This window comes from Anolis carolinensis, chromosome 4 (genome assembly GCF_035594765.1).
Source record: "Anolis carolinensis isolate JA03-04 chromosome 4, rAnoCar3.1.pri, whole genome shotgun sequence".
Taxonomy (NCBI): domain Eukaryota; kingdom Metazoa; phylum Chordata; class Lepidosauria; order Squamata; family Dactyloidae; genus Anolis; species Anolis carolinensis.
The window spans coordinates 145,807,847-145,832,085 of NC_085844.1; the positions used below are offsets into that span (position 1 = coordinate 145,807,847).

A 24,239-nucleotide genomic window follows, 5' to 3' on the forward strand; every position below is an offset into this window, starting at 1 on the left:
GGCGAAATACCAGGAGAGAATGTTTCTCGAAATCGGCCGTATAGCCCTGAAAACTCACAGCAACCCAGTGATTCCGGTCATGAAAATCTTCGACAAGATAATAACAATATTAGGTTTGGTATTTTATCATATTATTGCTGCACGTCAGGGATAAGTCCAGTCCCATTCCTGTCTACTCAGAAGTAAGGCCCACAGAGTTCAAGGAGACTTATTGCCAGATAAATCTGTATAGGATTCAGTTTACAACCTAAGATTCTTTTTCAGTTGGCACATCATCATTGTGTTTAGCTTCGGGATAACATGTAATCTTGTGTTTACTCAGTCAAATTTCATTTCTCCAATAGAATGTAAGGCAGATCTTCAAAAAAGCAAAATTGTCTCAGTTGATGAACAGAAAATGCATTAGTCATTCTCCATTGTCCTTCCATTATTTCTGTAACTTGTGAACTGACTGCCTGACCTTCTTGTGTGATATGTCCATGTATGTCCAAATGTAGTTTGTCTGGTTTGCACTTAGATGACAAGCATGAGATTCTGTCAGTTTTGTTTGAAAGTATAATACTGTATCAATCAACCTGGGAAAGGCAGAACTAATCTTGACAGTGGGTGCACCTACACTGCAGAATTAATTTAGTTTGACATCATTTTAACTACCATGGCATAATGCTGTGGAATAATGAGAGCTGTTTTATGAAGCACCAGCACTCTTTGGCAGAGAATACTAAAAACCTTGTCAAACCACAAATTCCAGGACTCCATAGCATTGAGCCTTGTGACCTCCAGCTGCATTAATTCTACAGTGTAGATGCACTCAGTGTTATATGCATATGTATGTTGAACACTTAAAAAAGCAGTAAAACATGCACATTTTTTCCTTATAAAGGGGATTTTTTTCTGGATCCTGAAAATGAGTTTGATTTTAATAAACCATTAAAATGTACCATATGTTCAGATGTACTTACTTTTGACTGTAGAAAAGTTGGGGTAAAAACTAAATTAGGTGTTATCTGGAATATAAATGCATCTAAACTCATAATGATATAGAGCTTATTTATATATATCAATGCAAAACTACCTGTAACTATATTGGCTGTGTGTGTCCTGTAAAGTTGTTCATAGCAGTCTATTACTTGCTCAGACAGGGCCATTGGATGTAATCACACCTGGTCCCACTGCTTATCTATGTGTAACAAGCACCATTTCTTTGTTAAAGTCTGCAACTAATTTATTTGCCTACAGTACCTTGAATTACAGAGCAATTTAGAGAGCAGAATTTAGTTTTGCATGGCTGTTGTAGTATCAGTATGTTCTGATTCTATTATGTGCTTCTATGTAAGTCATAGTGGGGATGTAGTTGCTCCCATTTGTAGGGGAGACTTGGGTTTTCAAATAGTAGGTTATAAAATATTTATCTAGTTTAACAAATGGCTTTAAACTACAAGTGTTTTGATAATTGGTGTATATTTCTTTTAGTTTTTATGCAGATTTTGGACCTTTAAACTTGGCTATGTTATATCGATTTTGCTGCAAGCTAAACAAGAAATTAAAGGTAAGAATTGTATATATCTCATAAATATAGTGTTGCTTTAAAAAAAGAATGCAATAGTTGTTCAGTTAGATACAGAATTCAGATTGAATATCCCTTATCCAAAAGTTTTGGGATGAGAAGTGTTTGGGATTTCAGATTTTGGAATGCCTATATTTTCATATATGTACATAATGTTTCACATCCATCTTATACACATAGCCTGAAAGTAGCTCTATACATAATATGTTTAATAATGTCTGGATAAGGGATGCTCAATGTGTAGATGATTCTGTAGGCGAACCTTTGGACTGATGTTACAGTTCTGATCCAGATGCCTAAAGCAAACTGCAGTAGAATAACCATGCCTTGATCTTTGCCCTAGAAACCATTGAACTTCAGTAGAGTGCCTCTACATTTGGATATTCTTTTTGTGTCTAATAGTCATTATCTTGGTCTAATCTGTTTTCTCGGAACTTCTTTTTTCAGTAGTAGCATCTTGTGGCTTTTAAATTCCACAAGTTCATTGGCTACCTTCCAGAAGTTGTCTTTCATGAACTGTTGTCATTTCAACCTCCTCAAACTCGCTGCTCCTTGTTTTGCCAATAACCCTATTGACTGGGCATAGTTGCCTAATGGCTTAGAAGCCATAGATACATATGGGTAGTATAGAAGCCATACTTTCCTATTACGCTTTTCTTACAGCCTCCCTAGCTTTTTTCTGGGAGTAAGAAGGCTCTCCAGAACAACTTGGGATGGGATATATAGAAGAAATGGGGTGACAGGTAAATCTCCAGCACCTTCCACTGGCAAAAGCTGAGTTAGTAATTTTTATTATCATTATGCACAAGGCTTGTGTATAAAGTGAACCTTCTCTTTATTTATTCACTTTCCCAGCATTCACTTAGGGAAAAACAATTTGAATCTAAAAAGCTTGCTTTGACTCCAGCTTTAGGGAATCTTTCAGAATTAGGGTTACAGTTGATGCGTATTTTGGACTTATTTTAGGAGTTGCTAGTCCTTTATACATCTCTAAATGTATTTAATGCTTTTCAAAATGTTGTGTTAGTTGCAGGATAAACATGGCAGCTAGTGATCTTATTTAATATATATGACTTAGTTGTTTTTCACCATGCAAGCTACATTTGAAGATATATGGACAGGAAATCAATTTACTTTTTTTTTTCATGCCAGGAGCGACTTGAGAAACTGCAGTCGCTTCTAGTGTGAGAGAATTGTCTGTCTGCAAGGACGTTGCTCAGGGGATTCCTGGATGTTTTGATGTTTTACTATCCTGTGGGATTGTAAAACATGGGGAGCTAGAGCTGACAGACAGGAGCTCACCCCGCTCTCCGGATTTGAACTGCCGACATTTTGGTCAGCAGTCCTGCCAGCACCAGGGTTTAAACCATTGCGCCATCAGGGGCTCCATCAATTTATTGAAAATCAACTATTTAGGATTGATTTTATATATGAACACACATACACACACAATTTTTGTTTTAGAAAATGCACAAATTTTGATGCACATTTCTGAACCCCCATTTAATTTTTAAAAACTTGAATTTTTCACTTACCTGTGTAATGTGAATTTCAATTTGTACTTGAAATAAATTAGCCATCGTGCCTTTTTATGGTTTCATTTTTTATTACCATAGCAATTGTGTTTTGAAAACTGCCTAATAGATAGATAGATAGATAGATAGATAGATAGATAGATATAGACAGACAGACAGACAGACAGACAGACAGACACATATACACTCACATGGCTGGAGTTACACTTAATATGTAACTATTCCAACTTACATACAAATTCAACTTCAGAACAAACCTGCAGAACTTACGTTGTTCGTAACTTGGGGGTTGTCTGTGTAAGAGTTACAATATAAAACAAGTGTGACTCAACATCTTGTGGGCCTTGTGACCCCCCCCCCCCCCATTTTGTATCCACAATAAATATTTCATCAAATCCTATTTTTAGCATTTTAATTTGATTTTTGGCAAAAAAAAACATAATCATAGCCTCCAATAACTTGCAGTGGTGCAATTTCCATCTAAATCAAGCCATCATCTTCATATATATTTCTTTGATTTTGTTTTTAAAAATGGCAGTGGGCTTGTGGGTCCCAACCCCTTTAATTTTTGGCAAAAAAGATGATCATAACCTCCAATAATTTCCAAGGATGCCATTCCCACCTAAATCAAGGCACCATCTTCTATATATTTAATTGATTGTTTATGTTTTTAAAAATGGAAATGGGCTTGTGGGTCCCAACAGTTGCTCACCTTGGTGTAGCTTCTCCAGTGATATTTTTCTTTAAAAAAAACTTTTTTCCATTGAACTTTCCCAGAACAGAGACTGCAAACTGAATGAATTGGTAATAGATTTGCAGATATCACATTATACCTAGCAGTGCATATTTGAAACAGAGGAAATGTGTATCTCTGTTCCTGCAGATACAAGGCAAGCTGCAACTCAATAGTGCTTTGGATAAAACACAGCTTTCATGGGTGCTTCAGAACAGAGATAGAGAGAATCATCATGATCTTTATATAGTAAATCTGGAGATTAAATTTTAAATGTTGTGAGAGCCAGCACGGCATAGCAGTTTGAAGGTTGGACTAGGACACATGGGTGCCAGGGTTCAAATCCCTACTCCACCATGGAAATCTGCTGGGTGACCTTGGGCCGGTCACAATCTCTCAGCCTCAGAGGAAGGTAAAGGCATCCCTTTGAACAAATCTTTTCAAGCAAACCTTATTACAGGTTTGCAGCTAGTGATCTTATTTAACACCATAAGCCAGAAACAGCTTGAAAGCACACAACAATAATTTCTAGGAGAGTAGCCATACATTTGTGTTGTTCAGAAGAGATTTGACACCCTGAATTCTCATAAATATATGGCAGTATGTGCTTACAAAGAACTGAGTCCACTGTGACAGTGTAACAATAATTGAACCTTAAATTAACAGATAGCTGCGGACTGTAGAGGCTAGGGATGAATTGGGTATACAGTTACTGTCAATTATTGAACAAAACTTATTGGCATCCATCAGTTTTAGCTATGGTTTAGTGTTATGATGACGAAGTACAGTGGGGCTTGACTGTGAGCTCCTTTTCTCTGCACAGAAACAAGGCGGAATGAGTAGTCATGGTTTCACTTTCCAGGCAGTGGGAACGGACTTTGGGCCATGGCTCGCCATTCAAGACTAGTCAAAGTAGAAAATGTTCCATCTGTGACCAGGGTGCCCTGTACAGTAGTGAAAACAGGCACTGTAATGAATTGGAAAGGGGAAATATTCAAGAGTATAGAGTCAGAGGATATGAGAACAGAGTGGGAAAGGAAGAAAACCAGGGAGGAAAGAATGAGGAAGGGATGAGAAGTAGGAGGAGACAGTCAAGCAGAAGGTAGGGAGCTGGGCTCCCGAAGGAATTCACAGAATACAGATCAAAAGCACTGCCAGTTGCATGAACGAGATGACATCTTCAGATATTAGAGCACACAGCTCAACAGCCGAAGAAGGGCAAAGCCTCAGAATATGACTGAGTCAAACCTCACCTGTCCTTGGTCAGGCCTGCCTCCAACTCCGGTATGAAGAGCCACTCTTATGCAGTCCACAGCACGGCTGCTAAAGAATCAACCACAGCTTAAGTGATGCCTTACATTATCATTACTAGGGCCAATTGAAAGAGCTGGACATTATTTTTAAAGACCTAGATGGCTTGAGACAGTCAATTCAGAGACTACATCCATCCATGTGAACCTGTCTAGCCATCAAGACTGGGTTTTGAGCCTCAGCTTATAGGGTTGCCAGTGAGGTTTGTCAGGTTAACATGGACAAGAGACAAGGCTTTCTTTATGTGGCAGCGGAACTCCTCTCTATAGGATATTTGTTTAGCTTTCTCTCTATCTGCTTTTATACAAATTTTGAAGATTTATTGATTTGTAGCTTTGGTCATTTGATGGTTTGTAATAGTTTTAATCTGTAAACATTCTTTACAGGGCCATATTGTTCTGAATGGTGATATGTAAATATCTTTAAATGAATGAATTGTGTTCTTCATTTGGAATTTTTCAGGAATGGAAGCACTCTATATGATCAGTTTAAACCTGTATTACAATGTTATGTAAGATAGAGCTAATCACATGTGGAGTGAGGTTTTGTTTGTTGTTGTTGTTGTTGTTTGTTTGTTTTTTGTCTAATAAATTAGTCACGTTCTCCATTTTGTTTTCTGGATCATTGGAAACAGTAGTTCCTCTCTGTGATGAACGCAGCATAGGCATCATTGCATAACAATTTCTAGGATTGGTATTAGTAACCCCTCCAAATGGTCTTGGACCTCACAGGGAAGGTTTAACAGTACTTGTCAGGACTGTTCCTGGTGATGTTGCTCAAAGCTATAGTCCAGTAACATCTGGAGTCCCAGAGGTTCCCCTCCTTTTTTCTGGAGGTTCAGATGATCCAGCCAGATCCAAGTCTTCTAGCTGCAAATAGCATGGTTACATTAAGACTTCAGTTTGAAAAGGGTGAATGTGTTTGAAGTTTCCTAGGGATCTTTAAAGAAGATTTAAGAACTTTTTACTTCTTTAAGCAGAAGGTTAGCTGTCATGCTCCCATGGGGTAGCTGTGGCAGCAGTCATTGGTTGTTATATTATTCTCTCTAAATGTTCACTTCAGGATAATTTAGGGCATTTAGTTTAATAGAGGCCTGCAGCTCATGGAAGAGCAGCCATAGGAATGTCAAATCCCTGTGGCTAAAGCAATGCCCAGGAAAGGGTGTTTCTGGAGAATATAAGAAGGATAAGCACACTGACAATGGAATTACTCTGTTCCCGGGTGATTACAGATCTCTTCTATCATGCTTTCTCTGCAGTGAGTTTGGTGAAGGAATGGGTTGACTTGAATGAACTATCAAGGCAGCAGATTCAGCTGATCTGGCAAAATTCAGCTGCCAGCATTTGATTCACTGGCTCTGTTTGTTTGTTTATTTGTTTTAATATTTTGCTAACACTCTCTTTCTCTTTTTAAACAGTCATTCAGCCTATCAAGAAAGAAAATAGTGTATTACACCAACTTTGACCAGCGGAAACGAGCAAACGCTGCATTTCTAATAGGTGCATATGCAGTAAGTATCAGTTGATATGTGCGTTTCTAGCAGGAATTGCTGACGTCTCATCCTTTGGCTAAGTATAGATGTTGCAGATGCTAAAATCTCATCTTGCTGGCGTTTTTCTATAATTCATTCCAATATTATTGTAAAGGCACCCGATCCTGTTTGATCTTGAAAGCTAAGCAGAGAAAAATATGGGTTGCTTTTAGTTGATTTTACAAAGTGATGCAAATTAACAATACAGTAGAGTCTCACTTATCCAACACTCGCTTATCCAACGTTCTGGATTATCCAACGCATTTTTGTAGTCAATGTTTTCAATATATCATATTTTGGTGCTAAATTCGTACATACAGTAATTACTATATAGCATTACTGTGTATTGAACTACTTTTTCTGTCAAATTTGTTGTATAACATGATGTTTTGGTGCTTAATTTGTAAAATCATAACCTAATTTAATGTTTAATAGGCTTTTCCTTAATGCCTCCTTATTATCCAACATATTCGCTTATCCAACATTCTGCCGGCCCGTTTACGTTGGATAAGTGAGACTCTACTGTAATTGTAAAAGTCTAAGAGTTAGATGCAAGAGCTAGCGTGGTATAGTGGTTTGGTTGTTGACACTGGGATTCTGATGACCTAGAGTGCGCCTACACTTTATAATTAATGCAGTTTGATACTTCTTTAATTGCCATGGCTCAGTGCAACAGAGTCATAGGTGTTGTATTTTTGGTGAGGCGGCAGCAGCACTATTTGTCAGAGAAGGTTAAAGACCTTGTAAAACTACAGCTCCCATGATTCTGTAGCATTAAGCCCTGCCAGTTAAAGTGTCAAACTAAAATGTGGATCCATCCCAAAATTAAATTCCTTGCTTGGCCATGGAGACCCACTGGCTGGCTTTGGGTAAGTACCATTCGCTCAGCCTCAAGAGAAGGCAAGGGTAAAACCCCTCAAAACAAATCCTGCTGATAAAACTCCATGATAATTTTGCCTTTGGGTTGCCACAATTCTGAAATAACCTTAAGGCACACAATAACAACAGTAAAGAATATGTGTGTGCCATAATATTAAAGAGAGCAGGAATGAAAACAGCCAAAGATCAATTAATATGGGTGTGTCTCATTCATGATTAGACGCTGCTAGGGATGAATAAGCCAAGCAACAACCAAATAAATACCCAAAGGGGAACACTTAGTTTCTATAAGGAATGAGCCACTCCCCGGATTTGCTGGAATCAATCTGTTCCAATTGGAATTTTCTTTTGAAACTTTTTGTTTGAATATGGTAACTATTAAAATATGGGTTGTTGTGCATTTTCCGGGCTGTATGGTCATGTTTCAGAATATGGCCATACAGCCTGGAAAATGCACAACAACCTAGTGATTCCGGCCATGAAAAGCTTCGACAACATATTAAAGTATGCAACAGAATTTGCCTGTGAGATTAAAATGTTCTCCACTAGTGTCTTGTCTTGTCTTTTAGCTGTTTAAAAGTCTGGTATATATGGACCCAGTTGCTTGTATTGAGATTTACTTGTTTGACTAAGAAAATAACAGAAAAATATTGGTGTAAAGGAGTCCATAGGCTTTGATTGGCCTGGGTAGTCAGCTGAAATCATAGAATCATAGAGTTGGAAGAGATCTTGTGAGTCATCCAGTCCAACCCCCTGCCAAGAAGCAGGAAAGTCACAAAGCCTCCAAAGAAGGAGCCGTCACCACACTCTGAGGCAGAGAATTCCACTACTGAACAGCTGGCACAGTTAGGAAGTTCTTCCTAATGTTCAGGTGGAATCTCCTTTCCTGTAATTTGAAGCTTGCCCACTCCTCCCTGTGACTTCCCCTCACATATTTATACAGGGCCATCATGTCTCCTCTCAGCCTTCTCTTCTGCAGGCTAACATGCCCAGCTCTTGAAGCCACTCCTCATAGGGCTTGTTCTCCAGACCCTTGATCATTTTAGTTGCCCTCTTCTGGACACATTCCAGCTTGTCAACATCTCCCTTAAATTGCAGCACCCAGAATTGGACACAGTATTTTTTGGAAAAGTATGAACTTGTTAGAAACCATAACCTTTTGGGAAAAGACATTCATAACCTTTTGGACACATAACCTTTTTGGAAAGGTATGACTTCCAGCGAAGAGCTGAAACTTGTTTGAGTGAATCTTCTCCTTAGTGGTAAATATCCACTAGTATTCATGCAAGGCAATGTGGCTTCAGTTATTAGACTGAACCTATTGTATCTGATCTGCTAGGAACAGAGATATGCAAATGTACAAAAATACATAGTGTTATTTCAGTTGCCCAAAAAACATCTACTCTCCCTTAAAACATCTTGGTTTAAATCATGCTCTCAAGAGACAAAAATAAAGTAGTCTTCATTAAAATAACATAGTTGGTTTACTTACAAACTTCATGTATTTAGCATACAGGTACATTGCTTATCAATCCAGTTACAAGTAAATTTTGAAGTAGTTTCTCTGAGCAAATAACAGGGCATCTTTCTTAGAATCAACGGTCCAAAGTCCAAAGCATTTCTCAGAGTCTAATAGAGTCTGCAGTCTGAGAGTCAAATGAAGTCTCTACTCTAATAGAGTCTGATGAAGTCTGTCTGTTCTAAAATGGAGTCTCAGGTCTGAATAGTCTCAGATCTGGGTCACATGGTCTGTAATCCCTCTCACAATATAGAGTTACGGTAAAATTGCATATATCAGTGCACACATATACAATACAGTAAGCAATCTGAATTATATACATAACAAATAACTAGTATAAGAGGCTTCTAGAAGGTTTCTGTTTCCAACACTACTCCAGGTGTAGTCTGATCAAGGCAGAATAGAGGAGTAGCATGACTTCCCTGGATCTAGACACTATACTCCTATTTAAGCAAGCCAAAATCCCATTCAGGTCACGATACGCTAGAAATCTACAACATCTTAACCTTGCATGGGGAAAATGTTATTAATGTATACATTAAAATAGTTAACAGAATCCAGTAGGGAACCTTTTATTCTCCTAGGATATTTTGTAGCAAACCTGAAAATCTGACATACTGAATTAGCAAACGTTTGGAATCTCCCTGAAACTGAACTTCAGGGTCTTTTTTAAAAACTGAGCTGGACAGGGATCATCCCATTTGTGCAGAATTTTGTTGATCTGTCGTTCATTTCTGAGATCTACCCCTAGATCATAGAGAGGCCCTCACCTCTTTCATTCTCGGGAGCAGGGGGGGGGGGGGAGTTCTCAAAAGATTTATGGACTCTGTTGATGTATATCAAGGTTGGGACATATTGTATAGCTGGTATTGTTTTGATTGAGATGGCATCAAGGTTCATTACTGAGCTTTGTTATGGGATTTCTGTGTCTATTAGGTAATTCCCAATTTACTCTTGTGTGTAAGGACAACATTGCCATTCAAAGCCTGAGAAAGAAAGGCTCATTTTCAAGGATGGATTGTAAATCCTTTAGCAGAATATACATGTTAAACTGAAGTGATATAATTCTTTTTTTCTGTTGGTATTGTCTGTATTAAGTGACTCCTAAGTATCTGGATTATTAATATAAGACTGGATTCCCAGTGAGGCAATTAGAGAAAATGCTCAGGATCCATGATGTCTAGGAGTTTCATGCTTCAGATGACACTTCACATACATATGTGGGCACAAACTACTAAAGTACTATTTTGTACTATAATGCTGTTAAAGAAACACCTGCTCCTAGTGAAAAGGCAACTGTTTATCTTTCCCCAGCCCCACATTCCCCAAGGCTGAGTAGCATTTGTTGCCTATATTGACTCTCATTTTCTAGATGAAGTGTAAATGAAGAGGCAAATGATGCATTAGGGTTGCTACTTCTGAGTCTCTAGCCTTTGTCATGCCAGCTGGGACAGAAACGGGAATGCCTTTCCTTGGACCTGAATGTGGCTGGTTTTAGCTGGAAGGAGAGCTGCTCTTCTTTTAGTAATACCAGCCCCACATTCCCCAAGGCTGAGTAGCATTTGTTGCCTATATTGACATGTGGATAAAGTGTGTCTTCTCTCTGGAAATGCTCTCACCCATCCTGAATTAACCTTGGGCTGTAAGCATATAATGTATCATGACTGTTTGGTTTAAAGAAAAGTGTGTTGCCCTTAAACCATTGTACAGTGATACCTAGCTGCATACACTTACATGTTGTATATCAGAGTTAAATTAATGGTATGGTGGAAGTACCATAAATTAAGTCCTAGTTCAGTTTCCTAAGGTCCTTCCTCTTACATGTCCAGCTGATTATGTTGTTGATTGTTCTCAAAAGGCATTATAAGACAAACTGAGGAAATGCTCTCTCGTAAGTCAGCTAGCAATAAATAAATATGTTGTGAAGCTACAGAGGTACAAGATAGCAGTAATATAGATCTGAAGATACTGCCTGGCCCAGATCTGAACTTATTGTGGTTTGAATCAGCCTTGCAATTCTCAGCAGCTCAGTGTGCTATAGTATCAACAAGCCACCTCTTTGGGTGGGAGCCCTTCTGTATCAAGCTTGCATATCCATGTCAAATAGCAATTTAGTGAGGTCTTTAGGGATTGCAACTTCCTCTGTAGTGCCCTGAAGATTTGTAGAGGTTATGGTTGCAGAAGTGTATTTATGGATCCTGCAGAAGTATGCCAATCTTGGAGATAAGAGAGCATCTACTACATACCAGTTTATAGACTTGGAGTTGCAGATGGAAGATTCTTAGCCAATGCTTCATTCTATCTAGTGTTTTCCCCATGAGTGCAAGGATAGTTGTGGAATTTGTCTCCTATTTTGTAATTTAACTACTTGATGACGACTTTAGTCTCCACTGTGTCAACTTTCCGGCTAAAATGTAGGTATTGTTTCTGAATTGTATGATGTTCTGTAAGGCTGAGATTATAAACAAGCAATGATGCTGCCTTTTTGGCAATTTCAGCCTGAATAAGACAATGGAAGCATTGTGTGTCTGTGTACACATGTGTGTGTGTTCTAAAATCCAATTACTATTGCAACAAGAGGTTCCATAATCCTTAAGCATCTAGAGGTTAGGGCACCAAAAGAGCAATTTTTGATTGACATAGTTATATTGTAGGTATTTTTAAAGCCAAGAAACAGTATGTCCAAACTGCTTGAAACTATCTTATATTTTCAGAGAGATGCAAAGACAAGATAATCCCTACCTGCAATTTTGCAGTCCATGGAGACATTGTTGTGGCTTCTTTTAACATGGATAAGTCTTGAAAGTTTTGTACCATTCTTTCCTTTTCCTTTTTAAAAAAAGTCAGGAGCATGTTCTCATTGGTATTTAAATGAGATTTGGAATCTAGACCCAGTCTGTGCTGTTCTTATTTTAAATTTTGAAGACTATCTGTAGGATTGGAGTTGAACTTGTTTATGTACCTGTGTATCTTTCAAGTCTTGGTGTTTTCTTAGCAAGATTTGTTCAGAAAAGGTTGTTTGTCGAAAAGGCTGAAAGAGTGTATCTTGTCCAAGGTCACCCATTGAACTTCCATGGCTGAGTAGTTGTAATCCAAAGCCCAAGTCAGTACACCACACTACCTTTCCAGCATTGCTATTTTTGTGTGCCTTGAAGTCATTTCTAGCATATGGTGACGTGAAGGAAAATCTATTAGGAGACATTCTTGGCAACATTTAACCAGGAGGGGTTTACTTTTGCTTTCATTTGAGGCGGAAATGTAACCAGTAAATTTCCTTTTGGAATAAAGCCCAGTCTCAATCCTTCTTCCTCATGCAGTAATGCTTGAGTATTAACTACAGTACTTGTATACAAACTAGACCGCTGAGCTTCTGAACTTGCTGACCAAAAGATCGGCGGTTTGAGTCTGGGGAGCGGAGTGAGCTCCCACTGTTAGCCCCGGCTTCTGCCAACCTAGCAGTTTGAAAACATGCAAATGTGAGTAGATCAATAGGTACCGCTCCAGCAGGAAGGTAATGGCGCTCCATGCAGTCATGCCGACCACATGATTTTGGAGGTGTCTACGGACAACGTCGACTCTTTGGCTTAGAAATGGAGATGAGCACCAACCCCCAGAATCAGACATGACTAGACTTAATGTCAGGGGAAAACCTTTACCTTTTCTTATACAGACTTAAGTGATCAGCCAGCACTTACATTTCCTTTCATGTGCTAGGCTTACTAGGCATTGTTTAAATAACAGTCTGCTTCTCTGATGTTCGTGTTGCACATGAAATGTTCCTGGGCATTGTTAGTTTAATGGGTTGTTTTTACACTCCTAAAGCTAAAATATTCATGTGTAAAATGAGACTGGACAAACACCAGATTACATTCCACAAATAGAATGTCCACTGGAAGCTTTGCACTCTAAATAGCCAAAGAATGTGACTTGCATATTTTTGTTCATAACCTGTTTTTCTCTGTTCCCTTACTTTATCTTGGGGTGGAAAACTACAAGAGTTTGAAGGTCTCTTGTATTTCACCCTGTGAAACCCTAAACACTCTCTTCATTGCCATTCCCTAATCCTCAAGTGCGGTCACTTCTGTAGTCCCCCTTGGAAGGGTGTTTTGTGGGGAAGCTTTTTAGCTTTTTATGCCTATTCCAGACCTTAAAAAATAGTGAGGGGAACAAAGGACCCCCAAATTCAGCGACATGGCCAGTAAAAAACCTTTACATCTTTAAATAGGAGTGAATATCCTAGGTCCCCTGGAAATGATAAAAACAGCTCTGTGAGGTATATGCTAAATGCCATGTTTTATTAGTATCAGTTGTGTTATACAAAATGAACATGAGGTCAACAGGGATTTTTTTAAAAAGAAAATTGTTCTCTTATTTTTGGAAAATTTCTTCTACCGGTAGTTCCTCCTTAAACTTGGTGTTCACCAAAATATACTAACATGTAACTCATGGAATCTTTAGTCTGCCCAGTTGGTATACCCTGAGATCTAGTTTCATCCAGGAATCATACTGTATAGATTTTCCAGAAAAATATAAGGACAGCAGTTTATTTCATTCATATAGCATCACTGGAAATACTACTGAGACTGTATTAAATGTTCTTCTGTAAACCCCACAGCAGCCTCATGAAATAATTTTGTTAGCTTCAGCAAAGAACTTTTTAGCAGCTACTCGCATCTAAAATAATGGCGGTGTTATATGTCCTAGAGCAGGGGTCCCTAAATTAAGGCCTGGGGGCCAGATGCAGCCCTCCAAGGTCATTTACCCGGCCCTAGCCATAAACTTTAGACAGGGTCGCCCTAAGTTTGAAAAGACTTGAAGACAAACAACAACAATAATCCTATTTAACTTGGCTATCTCATCAGCCAAAAGCAGGCCCACACTTCCCATTAAAATACTGGTAAGTTTATGTTAGTTATAATTGTTTATTATTTTAAATAATTGTATTGTTCTTTCAGATATGCGCAGTGTTCATAGAAATTTGTTCATTTTTTTAAGATATAGTCTCCACCACCCCCCCCCCCACCCCAATAGTCTGAAGGACCATGAGGCCCTTTGCTTCAAAAATGTGAGGATCCTTGTCCTACAGTGTGTAGAATGAGGCTCTGTTACAATATTGCTTTGGATCCTTTGTATGTTTTTTGTTGATATAGAATTTATGGGAAGAGATGAGAATGGCATCACTGATAGCTATACAAAAGAAAAGTAGTCAGTGAAGCTCTAATTGAAAAAGCAACATACACTGAAAGCAAAAATATCAAGGGATTTTAAGGAAATAATTGATGAGTGACATGCTCTGTCTAAGCCTTTCATTTCCTCCATTTGTTAAAAACAAACAAACCAGAAGGCGTGTTCTTTAAAATACCACTTGTCTCCCAAAATGCCTAAAATGTATGATGTCATTGAACTGGTTAGCATTTGTTATCTAATCATTCATGGAAATGGGAAGGAAGAGGGTGTTGCCATTTCCTTTTTTGTACAGCAACACCCTAACAATGTGACACAGATGGTCTGGGGACAGTTATGAGCAAGAATGGGTAGAGGATGATGGGAGAGAACATAATCTCTGAAGGCTGGATAAATGAGCAAGGATCAGAAGGTAGAACTAGTATGATGTGCTTTGGTTCTATTTGAGCAACCCCCCCTTTTTTGTTGGTTTTTGTTTGTGGGAAGAGCTCACAAATAATTGCTTTCATTCAAAACCGCAGAATTAGATGCTTAATGGATATTTAGAACAATGTGCATCAAAACACGATTTCATGGGAGGCAATTTGGTGGCTCTCATACTACCCTTAAATGTGACATGGACCTGAGTGCTTTCAGAATAATAGGATTTGTCTGTTCTACTGAAATGTAAAAACACTGCACAGCAAGGGCTAAAAAAATGGAATTTCCACAAATCCCAACTATTTTCAGTTTGCATCAAAGCATTATCTTGATATAAATATACTGTAAATATATATATATGTTTACTTTTCTAAGATGAGGTGTTGTTCCATGTTGTTTCTATTCATAGGTGATATACTTGAAGAAAACGCCCGAAGAAACTTATCGAATACTTTTGTCTGGATCCAATCCACCATATGTTCCATTTAGGTATGGCTTTAATTGCTAATGATAATTTTGTATAGTGCTTTCAAATGTTCAAAGTGTTTCACACACATCACCTGGTTATATTCAACACAGCAACATGTAAAGTATGATGACCTTCCTGGCAAGCTTATGACAGATGCAGTGTACATGCAGTCTAGAGATGGGTTAACACTCCTGTGGTGTTCATTTTGCTGCCTGTGCCCCAGTTCAGAAGATTTTACCTCACTTTCTGTACCTGTGATAATTGAACTTTTAAAAAATGGCTTGTGGAAATAAGGATTGATGCTAAAGCTTCAGTTGAGATACATTTTCCCCTTGATAATTCTTCCACAAGTGAATTTCCCTTTCGAAAGGTAGATTTCTCTCACTTCCTATTTTCCCACCTCTTAACTAGGAGTCGTTTATAAGTCAGATGTTTGTAACTTGAGGACTGCCTGTGCTTGAATATTAAACTTTCAGATTCATAGCATAATCTGATCACTACTGTGTTACACCAGGTTTCTTTGCTATTTAAGCAAATGATAGTTTTTTAAATGCAATGTGATTCTGAGTCCAGCAGAATCTGTTACTAAACTCTTCAATCAGCATGTCATGGATTGTGTTGTACACCTCTACTTCTGGTAACAGAGTGTTCCCAGACCATTCCTTGTGATTTAAATAGTATGTTTATATAATTTATTATTTCATTTTTGAGACATTATCATATAATATGTAGGCACTTTCAAACCCATGTTAATATTAAAATGAGTTTTTAAATTGAAATTAAAGTTCTTGAGATACTGAAATCAGTCCCTCAAATCAAATACTGTGTTTCTAAGGAATCACAGAAATGCTTTAATCTAGTTCCTAAGGTAAAGCTCATCAGAAAACATGCTAAAGTTTGCCTAATGTCTGGTTACAGTCTGAACCTTCTCCGTGATTAAGACATTAAGCAAATGACCACTCTTGTGTTGTTCATCCATTAACAGACAGGAGATTTATGTGGTAAGCTGCTACTGCTGAATGACACTTTCATACATGTTGATGTAATGGTTTGGGGCCAAATCTATTTTGTAAAGAAGACCTGGGTGTTGCTTTTCATGATAGCTTTGTTGGAAACAGATGTGTGAAGCATAGATACCAAATAATCAGGGATGAGGACAAAGTTAGATGATGTCGGGAGCTGTTTATATCTCCTAATCACAATGAGTTTGCATCTAGCTCCTGGACATTTAAGAAGCATACTGTGAAAGCTGGCATTTCACAATAATCCTATTCATTATTGAAAAATGTTTGCTGATTCAGTTGCTTAAAGATGCAGGCAAGAGGCCAAGGATCAAAACATTGTCAGGACTGCATTTTCATAGCTGTCAAGAGTTTCATGAGCTGTGGGCATCAAATATTTAAAACTTGAATGGCTTTTGAATGCTAGAAATCAAGACTGAAGGCAGTACTGTATATGCTTACTTGGTGGAACAAGTACCTAAAACAGGTGAATTCATACGTACAGTATATTTACTTACTTACCTTTTAGTTTAGCCTTTTGACTTTTACAGCCTAGCACTTTTCTTCTGAAACTGAATCATTCAGAATGTGGTTCTTGGAGACTGGTTTAAAGGGTTTGGCATGAAATGAAAGAAGGCCTTCACAACGTCTTTTGTTTTGCTGCTTGCTGTTTCTAGGAGCATGAACTCTTAGGACTGCTTTTAACCATCTTGGGAAGGACCCTGTGGGGCATACTTGGAGTAGGCCAAAATTTTCATGTTCTCATCCCCCCTCTCCCAGGTTTAGGGAGAGGTTAATACTAATACATTAAGGATAGTCAAATTGGATTTAACGAACCAGATAACGCATGGGACAGAATTATGCAGACAAAAAAGAAGACAATCTATACAATTTATAATATACTATTAGAGTGGTCAGCAGAGACGGAAGTAATTAAGAATTGCATGGTGAAGTGGGCCAGAAACATTGGACACTCAATTAATCTAGCGGATTGGGAACTAATTTGGAATAAAAAATAAAATATACCTGTGCTTCAGAATTAAAAGAAAATTGGCTTAAGATATTTCACCGTTGGTATATGCCCCCCCCCCCCCCCCAATTAGGTCAGATGTATAAAAATCACAACAACACATGTTGGAAATGCAAGGCACATGAAGGCTCTTTTTAATCATACTTGGTAGACCTGCGAAAAAACTAAGAAATATTGGAAAACAATTCATGAAGAGACTCAAACCATATTAAATAAGAAGTTTCCAAACAAGCCAGAATATTACCTATTAAGAATAACTGACACAGAGATGAACTTTGAAAAAAAGATAACATTTTATTTACGTATAGCACTACAGCGGCAAGAATAATCTTTGCTAAACAATGGAAATCTAATGAAGTACCTACAAAAGAACTTTGGTTACAGAAATTAATAGAAATACAAGAGATGGACAAATTAACTTTCCTACTGAAAGAGTCCAGAGGACAACATATCAGAGAGACAAATTGGGAAAAACTTGAAAATTATATTACAAAGAAATGAATGAAGAAACAAACTGGAAAACATTAACATCTCTAAACAGACAAAGGTAACCGTAAAGGAAGAGAATGGAAGAACTCAACTCCTCCCCTTTTCCTACACCCCCTTGGTGTCCCTTCCCTATTTCCTTTTCTCTACCAATTTCTCCCCTAATTTTCTCACACCTTTTCCCTCCCCAAAATCCCTTCCCGTCCCTATCCTTCCCAACCCTCCCTTTGTTACCCTATACCCCAGCTTTTAATGCATGTAACTGAAAATTCTTTAATAAAAATTTAAAAAATAAAAAATACTAAACTTGGTGATTACATATTCACATACATACAAGGATATACCAGTTTGCTTAATTGCTTCTCTTTCCAGTGAGCACAGTAGGTGAGACTGTAGTTTATTCTAATCTCTTTCTACATTGGTGAAGTAAATCCACATTCCTTCATTTGCCACATGGTTGTATTTACAGCTTTGCTGCTTTTCCTATGTAACAAAAATTGTCCTCCATTAGTTTTCCCATTCATTGTTAAACAACACAAAGTACAAATAAATAAGGGAAGAAAAAAAAAGGTTGTATTGGATGCCAGCCTATAAGACACATTTTGGTAAAAAGGGAAGGAGGGATCTGGGCTGCAGATCTGTATGAGCAGTTCAAAAAATTATATATTTCTCCTGTTGTTACAGTAGGCTAGACTAGTGGTTCTCAACCTGTGGGTCCCCAGGTGTTTTGGCCTACAACTCCCAGCCAGTTTACCAGCTGTTAGGATTTCTGGGAGTTGAAGGCCAAAACATCTGGGGACTCACAGGTTGAGAACCACTGGGTTAGACATTCCAACATGGAAAGGAAAGTGGCTTCCTCAATTCTTTGAAAGATTAGCAAGCAAGGACTTCGCTCTCCAATATAAATCTGTCTCTGGATGGCATGGAGGAAGAATTAATATACTCCTTAGTTAATTCTCTGTGTACCAGTTGATGACGCAGGAGATGTTGCAAGTTTTACACTTGTCTCTACAACTGTGAGAAAGAGGAACCTTAGTGAAAAAGCGACTATAGGATCAGAGATACATTTTTATTTGGGATGAGCTTTTTAAAAAATAGACATAGAGCAGTGGTTCTCAACCTGTGGCTCCCCAGATGTTTTGGCCTTCAACTCCTAGAAATCCTAACAGCTGGTAAACTGGCTGAGCTTTCTGGGAGTTGTAGGCCAAAACACCTGGGGACCCACAGGTTGAGAACCACTGGCATAGATGAATTATTAGACACAGAATATTTTGTGTGTAAAATATATACCAAACATTCCTTTGCTGCTCTATTATGTAATGGTCACATTCTTCATTGACAGATTGCATGTCTTATCCAGAATCTCTCTGGACAGAGATATTGTAAGCTTAATTGTTTGGGGTATATAGAGCATTCATTGCATACGGACATTGCTATAGATCCCAAGGTTTCAGTCAACTCACATAAACTGTTTTAGGATGTCATTGGAAGATATTTATGAAAAAAATTACATGTGTTATATTATGACTTTAGTCAATGAAAAATAGCTACACAACTATTTCTGTTGTTTATTTTTGTCTAAAGATTATTTGGTAGCTTTGTGTGTCTATACTTTTGTATTTTGCTTCTGAGTAGCAGCTGTCATGCCACATTAGATTTGAGGACAATAAAAACTCTGCTTCTACCACTTCAAAAGGCTACACAGAATATTTTTCAAATCGGGATTTGTAAAAAAAAAGTTGGCATTGTTGAAACTAATCCAAACAAACTTACTAAAATTAAAACAAATTCATTAGTAGCTACACAAAATATTCCCATATTGTAGTAATAATCAAAAACTAGTTCTTTTTTTTAAAAAAAAAAACTGCACTGAAATATAACTGCTTAAATCTGTTGTCTAAACCTATAAAGCAAAGAAGGCTGCTAGGTCTTCCAGACTAATTCCAAACTCTTAATGCTGTTACAGAAAAGACCCAATCCTAAGCTTATGCATCTTACAAAGCTGCCGGTCAAAATTGCTATGTGAATGACAGTCTCAATATATATATATATATACCGTATTTTTCGCTTTATAGGACGCACTTTTTTTCCCCAAAAAATAGAGGGGAAAAGTCAGTGCGTCTTATAAACGCAATGTGCCCATTCTCCCTTCCTGGATGCGTCGGCAGACGCATTCCTGGATGCGGCAGACGCATCCAGGCAGGGCCGGTCGGAGATAAATTTAAATATTAAGCGGGGGCGCTGAAAAGCGCCCCCCGCCGGCCCCGCCTCCTGTGCCCTGGCCCCGCCTCCCAACCAGCGTGCCCTGGCCCCGCCTCCCGCGCTGCGTGGGAGGCGGGGCCAGGGCACGCTGGGTGGAAGGCGGGGCCAGGGTTGGCCCCGCCTCCCATGCTATTCGCCCTGGCCCCGCCTCCCACGCAGCGTGGGAGGCGCGGCCAGGGTTGGAAAGAGGGAGGCTTCGCCGCCCGGGGAGGGGAGGAGGGATTTCCTCCTCCCCTCCCCGGGCGGCGAAAGAAGCAGGCTTCGCCGCCCGGGGAGGGAAGGAGGCGATCCCTCCTCCCCTCCCCGGGCGGCGAAAGAAGCAGGCTTCGCCGCCCGGGGGGGGAAGGAGGGATCGCCTCCTCCCCTCCCCGGGCGGCGAAAGAAGCAGGCTTCGCCGCCCGGGGAGGGAAGGAGGCGATCCCTCCTCCCCTCCCCGGCGGCGAAAGAAGCAGGCTTCGCCGCCCGGGGAGGGGAGGAGGGATCGCCTCCTCCCCTCCCCGGCGGCGAAAGAAGCAGGCTTCGCCGCCCGGGGAGGGAAGGAGGCGATCCCTCCTCCCCTCCCCGGGCGGCGAAAGAGGGAGCCACAAGGCCAGGGCGCACTGGTCGGGCGGCGGGGCACCGTCAGAGCGGTGCCCCGCCTCCCTCCCAGCCTGACGGCGCCCCCCGGGACCTGCGCCCGAGGCGGCGGCGTCACTGGCCTCTATGGTGGGGCCGGCCCTGGATCCAGGCAGAGAGAATGGGGCGCGCGCACGCACACATCGCCCCACATCGCTTCCTGAGGAGAGGGAAGCCTCTCTGTGTCTGTCCTTTTCCTTCAGCCTCAACTTAACCCTTGAAGAAGAAGGAGGAGAGGGAAACAACCCCAGCCTGAGCCTCCCTCTCCCTTCGCCTCAACTTTCCCCCTTCCTTGCTTCCTTTCTTTTCGGCTGCCAGACAATCTCCTCCGCGCTGCCCTCTCTCCTTCCCTTCTTTCTCTTTCTCCGGCTCCTCCCAAAGCGAGGAAGAACTCCCCCGAACTTAAGGACCTTCATTCATTTCGCCCGGACACAGAAAAAGGGAAGCCAAGGCATGGGGCGTGCGCACGCACACATCGCAGAGAGAATGGGGCGCGCAGAGAGAATGGCGCGCGCGCACGGCACACATCGCCCCATTCTCCCTTCCTGGATGCGTCTGCCGACACATCCAGGAAGGGAGAATGTGCCCATTCTCCCTGCCTGGACGCAGATCTGGATCTGCGTCCAGGCAGGGAGAATGGGGCGATGTGTGCCGTGCGCGCGCTCGCACGGCACACATCGCCCCATTTTGCCCTTAGTTCCTGGATGCGTCTTATCATCCGGTGCGTCCAATAAAGCGAAAAATACGGTAGATACACACACATTAGTGTTTGTTCGGATAGATCTGTTTTGATTTACTCAATGACCTGAAAAGTCTTAATCTGCTTATAAGTTCAGCCATCATTTCATTTAAGGACTGCAGAAGCAAAGTACTGCTGAAGTATAAGTATGGTGCTTGATCAGATATACCAGGCAGGCAGCTTCAAACCTCTATGCAGGGCGGAAAGTGAGGAGGGGGGCAAGTTAATACTGGCTGAAGAGATTAATATTACATTGATGGCAGTTACATTAGGTTCTTAGTCAAATCATTTTATCACAGCCAGACATTTTAGCTTCTAGGAGGATCTCCTTCAGTAGAATGTGGCTGAATTCATTTCACAGTGAAGAGCAATTCCCATTTCAAATGTTCAGGACCTTATGTTGCAGTTTCTGTATCTGAAAATGCATGATCCCAGTTTATCTACCAGCAGTATTTCTGTCAGTATTTCAGACATTGCAGTCTAGTGGCAGAAATGGTCATGGGGGCTACTTCATATGCATGGAAGGCTTGCCCTTCTTTGCTCTCTATATTTTACCATTTGTTGTCTTCAAATGGTGCCAGACCACAGCAACAAGCTAAGCAAATATTGATAGACATGAAGACTCTCCCTCCACAGGGGGAAAAAAGAATAATGTATGCAGCTGCCCTTCCTGCCCCATGTGTAGTCACTGAGTACTTAGAAAAGAAGAAAGCTATGCATTGTTTTAGTTTTTTATTCTGCATTTTCAGGCAAGTCTTCAAAATATGCCTTATGATAAAAATGTAAATGGCAATGCAGCCATTGAATAAATAGCATGTGATTAAAAGTGCATCTGTTGAAATTATATATAGGATAGTAAAATCAGTGTTAAAAGCTTTAGAGTTCACTGAAAGGGTATTAAAGAAGAGGCCAAATAGAGTCCATCGGGAGGAAGGTTTCTAAAGGTGTGTGACCACCATTGAAAAGTCGCTGTCTCTGGGATTTTTTGTTGTTGTTGTATTGACCGTAGCGTGTCCTAGAAATTATGTTTCTGAAAGCTAGTTAGAAGATAGCCAAAATTGTATTACAAGGTGAGTTAATTACTTAATATTGATTTTCTCCATAGGATGGGTGGGGAGCATGTTACTTCTCCCAGTTGACTGTACCAAGTTTAAACAAACTGGATCATAACTCTAGGTGAAAGTGTTCATGTACATGCCAACGGGCATGTTGGCTTTTTCTTCACATTTCATGAAATAAAGTGACATATTTTTCATAATTTTGTCATTAACTTTGTGCTTTTTTGGCAACAATGTTAAATCAAGAAGGCATCTTGACTACATAGATAAGATCATAAGTAGAATTTGTTACGTCCAAACTATGTCTAACTTGTTTATATTAAACCTTTTTCAAAATCAAAGTTTTTGTGTGAGCAGAGCCTTTTTCAGTTTAGCATTAAGTATGTGGCCAAACTGGAGAAAGAATGAGAAAATGTTTTAAAATAATCTTAACACTTCTTTCTCTTTGACTTGTTATACACTTCCAAATTCCCTGAACATAGACTGATGAGCAAACTAGATTTCAGTCATGATGGCAAAATATTATATACTATGTATATCCAAAATTGTGGTAGGGGATATTTAAGTATGCAGTGTGAATGGGTTACAGTTCCAATCACCACTGGCTGTTCCTTTTAGTGTTGTTGGAAATTGGAGTCCAACAATATTGAGCGAGTCTTACTGCCCCAAATCTTGTTGTAAAGATTGAATTAGTTTTTCAGTCACTTTTTAATGAATACCTGTGTTTCCAGGTTCATTGCTAGAAAGTTCCTCACTAACTTAAAACATATTCTATTGTATATTCCTTTCTAGTATAATGCGTAAATATTTCCTTTAATCATAGTAAATACAGTGATAAGGAGCCCTTAATAATGTGGAACATTTCAGTATTTTGGTGTAATTATCCTTCAATGAGGTTTTTGAATGATCTTTTTTTGTTTTGTTTTTTTGTTTCAAGGCTTCATTGTCTACATGCGAACATTCAGTTCTAGTGAGGTAATTTGACTCCCTCCTGGATGTAATGCTAGCAACCAGCCTGCTCTGCAAAAGAGGCTGTGAACAGAGGATTTGTACTGGGAAACAGGATGGCAACCTTGCCAGCCTTGTAGTTGTATTTCTGACACTTTTCAGTTCAGCGATATCCCCAGCTTTCAAAATGAGCAAGAAGCATCTTTGATACCTCTGTTCTCTCCATTAGATGATATTAAGAACGGCCTTATGCTGAATGGGATCACTTTCATCTCAGAAGGTTTATCTAATGATAGTTACATCTTCTCAATATGAAAATTCCCTCTGTGCTGTATACCAGACTGAAGGGATGCTATTTTACAATTCAGTTTCCCTTGGATAAAATGTACCGTTGTTAATGAGGAGTGCCAACAAAAACTGAAATACTGAATCATCAAATGGGGAAAAAACTTTACAAGTATTTCACTATACCTCCAATTATAATAATAATAATAATAATAATAATAATAATAATAATAATAATAATAAAGCTTTATTTGTATCCCACCACCATCTCCCTGAAAGGACTTGGGGTGGCTCACAGAAACTCAATAGTGCAACAATATACAAGTATAACAAAATACAAAAAGATAAAAAAATTAGTAACAATAAAATTAATCCAACCCTAGGAAGCATGCTATCCAAATACAGCAAAATAAGAATCTATCTGGATAATTACAAATGTAGTTTTAGCATTGCCCTTGTCATTAAAGACAACTATTTCTCTATATCCTTTTTTTCATATAATAATTCTAATATTTGGAAAATACTTTAAATCATTCTTCACTTAAATTGCTTTTATTGGGACGGTTTTTCCAATAATTCCTGGAAATATAATAATTTGTGTATTTTTAATGGCAGTAGTATATTCATTTCTTATTTCTAAAAGCAGAAGGGTAATAGGAAGAAAAAC

At 39.3% G+C, this 24,239-nt stretch overlaps 1 protein-coding gene across 4 annotated transcripts in view; it reads left to right on the forward strand.

Annotated features, from left to right (window-relative positions):
• cdc14a (cell division cycle 14A) overlaps positions 1-24,239 on the forward strand; it is a 123,268-nt gene that overhangs the window by 14,215 nt on the left and 84,814 nt on the right. For all 4 annotated transcript variants that reach the window (XM_062979530.1, XM_003220043.4, XM_062979529.1 and 1 more), the window contains exons 3-5: positions 1,474-1,549; positions 6,564-6,656; positions 15,089-15,168. In XM_062979530.1, the coding sequence (XP_062835600.1) occupies positions 1,474-1,549; positions 6,564-6,656; positions 15,089-15,168 (249 nt within the window). The remainder of the gene's footprint in view (positions 1-1,473; positions 1,550-6,563; positions 6,657-15,088; positions 15,169-24,239) is intronic.